Source organism: Myotis davidii, unplaced genomic scaffold, assembly GCF_000327345.1.
Source record: "Myotis davidii unplaced genomic scaffold, ASM32734v1 scaffold546, whole genome shotgun sequence".
Classification (NCBI taxonomy): Eukaryota; Metazoa; Chordata; class Mammalia; order Chiroptera; family Vespertilionidae; genus Myotis; species Myotis davidii.
In genome coordinates this window covers 336,312-341,151 of record NW_006297836.1, presented here as the reverse complement: position 1 = coordinate 341,151, position 4,840 = coordinate 336,312, and the positions used below count along the sequence as shown (strand labels likewise).

The window sequence follows — 4,840 nt, the reverse complement described above, 5'->3', positions numbered from 1 at the left end:
TCCCCCGGCGGCGCCAGGAAGCCCGCGGATCGCCTCTCCCCCGTCAGGGGCTGTGCCTGTCCCAAGGGACGCGGCTGTCTGCCACGCGGGCTCCCTCCGACCCTCTGGGCTCAGAGGGCTGGCAAAGTTTCCTGCCCAAATCCCTGTGTTTGTTTTTTTTTAACCTTTCCAAGGGAGTTCTGCCCTTCCCGGCTGCAAACTGTCTCACCAGCTGAGCAATTTCACCAATTCGGGGTGGGTGCTATTAGTTTCAGCTGCTCACTCCATTTGCTCCGGGACAGGACCTGGGACGCGTCTGCCTATATCGCCGCCATCTTCTTCCTTCAGGTATTCCCTTAATTCTTTGCTGTATTTCCAATAATTCTATCATGAATATGCATGATCTTAGAATTAGAAAAAAATTAACTTTCAAATCATGAAAGTCCCTGCTCTCACATAGCTTAGAGCATAATAGGCAGACATGTTGTAATCAAATAATCATAATAATAAATACAAAATTACAAACCAAGAATTCGAAGGAAAATTGCATAATCATATGTGAACATACAGTAAAGGAGACTGATCTAGACTGGGGATCAGAGAAGGCTTCCCTAAAGAAGTGCCATTTATATTGAGTGTTGAAACAAGATTGGGAATAGGGAAATGAGGTGATGTGAGATGAGACTGGGGAGGTACAGGGATCCAGCTATTCAGGGATTTCTAGGCCTTCCTAGAGAGTTTGGACTTGATTCTATATGGAATGGGAGTCACTGAAGGGTTTTGGGCTGAAGAATACTACAATCAGATCTGAAATGCAAACATACCACATAAGTTTCCTTGTGAGTGGAAAGCTTGGAAGGGAGTATGACCAGATGTGGGAAGACCTGTAATGAAGCTATTCCAGTGGTTCAGGTAAGAGATAATGGTAGCTAGCTTGGCTTAAGATGGTTCGAGTAGTAATAATAGTGAAAATATATATATATTTGAAGGCTCCGAGAGCCAAAATAGAAAACAGCTGTGCCCTAGTAGTTAACAGTATGATATCTAAATATTTAGTTGCTTGGGTTCAAATTTGAGCAAGTTAATGAACCTCCCTGGGCATGAGTTTCCTCTAAGAGAAGGATGATAGTAATTTCTACATTCATAGGGTTATTGTGAGGAGTGAATGAGTTAAAACGTGGAAAAGACTCTGGACAGTGCTTGAAATGAAAAAATGCTCAGTAAATATTAGTGTTATTAATCACATTGTCACAATTGGTGTTAGATTGAATGTAAAAAGTGAGAGTGAAGACTGTAATAACTCTCACATAATTGAATGCAGGATGGTACCAGTCACTGAAATGAGGCTCTCTGAAAGAAGATGAGGTAATAAAGATCTCAAATTTGATTTTGGGTGTGTGGGTTTTATGAAATAATCCAGGTGAAGATAGTGAAAAGGTAGTTGTATGAGTCTGGGAGTTACGGGAGAGGTCTGAAACAGGAGAGTTATCAGCATATGTATGATCATTAACACCATGAGAATCAGTGTTATTGATCAGGGAGAAAATATTGATCAACAAGAAAATAAGGCCTAAAGCTGAGCACTGAGGTGATCTGTCATCTAATGGGTGAGTAGAGAAGGAGGGATCAAGGAAGGAGACAGAAGAAGCACTTTAAACAACAGGGGAACAAAACCCAGAGAGGTGTTGGCATAGAGGCCAGTGAAGGAGAGAATCACAAGAAGGAACGAATGGTCAACAGGTGCAAATGAAAACTAAGAAATACCCATTGGAATTAGCAGCATGACAATCATTCCTGACTCTGGCAAGAGCTGTTACTTTCACAGTACCTCAGAGTCCTTAGAAAGTTTGGGTCCAAGTCAAGATAATAAACTTTATAAGGTCAATTTGTTCATCCTATTCTTTTGTAAATGTTTCATTGATTTCAGAGAGGAATGATGAGGGAGAGAGAGATAGAAGCATCAATGATAAGAGAATCATTGATCAGCTGAGTCCACAACCCGGCATGTGCCCTGACTGGGAATTGAACTGTGAACCCCTCGTTCATAGGTCGATGCGCAACCACTGAGCCACACCAGCCAGGCTGTCCATCCTATCTTAGAAAATGTTTTCCATTTCAGTTTCTCTACTTCATGACCATAGCTATCTTATTACAACTTTACAGGTCTGATCGGATGTCACAAGAAATTGGTCTATTGGCATGTGATTGGAATGGGCACCGCCCCCGAAGTGCACTCAATTTTCCTTGAAGGTCACACATTTCTTGTGAGGAACCATCGACAGGCCTCCTTGGAGATCTCACCAATAACTTTCCTTACTGCTCAGACACACCTGATGGACCTTGGCCAGTTTCTACTGTTTTGCCATATCTCTTCACACCAACATGGTAATACTTGTGGATCTTAAAAACTAGTATAATAAGTATCCAGCTCTTACTTTAATTACATTTTCTGTCCACTGTCCAGTATAGGACTATGTTAGACCTCAACTGAGATTCCCTGGTTGCCAGCTTTCAGAGTAAAAATGTTGCCTTGAGTATAAGAGGGCTTGAGTACTTGTAGTATTGGTGACATTTTAGTTAGATACCTGTGATAGAGGCAAGGTAGATGGGTTCAGGATAAATGAAGTGGCAAAAGTGAGGAGGACAGTATATTATTGGTTTTCCAGCCTGATCCCATTACCTCAGCCTTGATACTGTGGAGAGATGGCAGGTCATACATAGCTGAAGAGATGTTTTATGAGAAAATGTAGGGCATGCAGGAGGCAGCTGATCAATAATTCTCTCTCATCATTGATGTTTCTATTTCTGTCTCTTTCTCTTTCTCCCTCTAGGAAATCAATAAAAATACTTTTTTTTAAAAAAAGAGGGAGGGCCTTGAAGGCCTAATGACAGAGAATGATGCCAGAAGTTAAGGCAAGAAAGTTTTGTAGGAATTTGACATTGTTTTGTTTGTCTGACTCCAGATGGTATGGAAGCTTATGTTAAAGTGGATAGCTGCCCAGAGGAACCCCAACTACGGAAGAAAAATAGCCAAGAAGAGGAATATGAGGATGATGATACTTATGACTCTGACATGGATCTTGTCAGGTTTGATGATGATGACCCTTCTTCCTTTATCCAAGCCCGCTCAGTTGCCAAGAAGCATCCTAAAACTTGGGTCCACTATATTGCTGCTGAAGAGGAGGACTGGGACTATGCTCCCTCAGTCCCCTCCCCCAATGACAGGTAAGCACCTTTTGACTCTTGCTACTATCTCTTCCCAATACTCAAAAAGTTCTTCCTAGTTATTCAAAACAATAAATCTTCAAACCACATTTGAGGTAGGTGCAGGTATGATGTCAAATGTCAAGTACATTAATATGTTTGGAAACTAAAATAGCTAAGCATCAGGAATGTATGGATGGACCTGGAGAGTGGTATGCTAAGTGAAATAAGCCAGTCAGAGAAAGACAAGTATCACATGATCTCACTCCTACGTGGAATCGAATGAACAAAATAAACTGATGAACAAACTAGATCCAGAGACATAAAAGCATAGAACAGAATGCAGAATCTCAGAGGAAAGGTGGGGGAGGGTAGGTACGTGGGAAGTGATCAACCGAAGAACTTGTACGTATATATGCATGACCCATGGACACAGACAGTAGGGTGGTGAAAGCCTGGGACAGGCTGGGGCAGGCTAGAAGAGGTTAGTGGGGGCAAGAAGGGGACATGTAATACTTTCAACAATAAAGTTTTAATTTAAAAAAATAGTTAAGCATCAAGGATGCTTGTACTTTTCCCACTCTTTTCCTTGATTAAATCATTCAGCTGTTTTAGAGTTGGATTTTAGCTACCTGTCCTCTCCCTAGAATTCTCCATTTCAACCTCTCATCTTTTTGTTTCTCATACAGCAGTTATAAAAGTCTATATTTGAATAATGGTCCTCAGCGTATTGGTAGAAAGTACAAAAAAGTCCGATTTATGGCATACACAAATGAAACATTTAAAACTCGTGAAGCTATTCAATATGAATCAGGAATCCTGGGACCTTTACTTTATGGAGAAGTTGGAGATACGCTGTTGGTAAGTTGAGGAAAAGCTATAAGGTTGGGTAAGAAGAAAAAGTCTGGAGGGATTTGAGATTCTTAAAACTTAATAATTCAGCCTTATCTCTAATGGGCATTATGTTTTCAAAATCATAAATGCTACACAAATAAATGTATAAGTTGGTTTAAAAATATGAGTGTATACAATACAAATTTAATGCCACTCATTAAACCTGCCACTCCTTTGAAATATTCATTGCTTAGGCTTTGATACATACCCTTCTAAAACTTTTCCCACCAATTATATAGTACAGGAATCAGCACACTATTGCCTGTGAGCCAAATTTGGCTCATAGTCTATTTCTGGACAGCCTGTAATGAACTACACCATAGTATTTCAATAAAAGAAAGAAGCACATGATCACGTAATAGGTGGAGAAAGGGGTTTGACAAAATCCACTACCCATTCATGATCGGAAAAAACTCTGAACTAGCAACAGAAGTCAAGGTCCTTAACTTGAAGAACATCTAAGAAAACTTTATAATGTGGTGAAAAACTGAATGTTTTCCCCTAGAGATTGGGAACAAGTTAAGATGTCCACTCTTGTCACTTCTATTTAATATTGCACTGGAAGCCAGTGAAATGAGCCACACACACACAAAAAGGAATTAGAGGCATTTGGATTGAAAAGGAAGATTATTCGTAAATAACATAATCTTATTTGCAGAAAATCCTGCTAAAAAGCAGAATAAACAAGTTTAGCAAGGTTGTGAGATACAAAATCAATATTAAAAAATTATATTTCTGAGAGCTGCTGGCGAGATGGCGGTGC

General features: G+C 40.2%; 1 protein-coding gene across 3 annotated transcripts in view; it reads left to right on the top strand.

Annotated features, from left to right (window-relative positions):
- Positions 1–4,840, top strand: part of F8 (coagulation factor VIII) — a 101,142-nt gene that overhangs the window by 35,582 nt on the left and 60,720 nt on the right. For all 3 annotated transcript variants that reach the window (XM_015570455.1, XM_006773689.2, XM_006773688.2), the window contains 3 exons: positions 2,143–2,364; positions 2,943–3,204; positions 3,873–4,044. In XM_015570455.1, the coding sequence (XP_015425941.1) occupies positions 2,143–2,364; positions 2,943–3,204; positions 3,873–4,044 (656 nt within the window). The remainder of the gene's footprint in view (positions 1–2,142; positions 2,365–2,942; positions 3,205–3,872; positions 4,045–4,840) is intronic.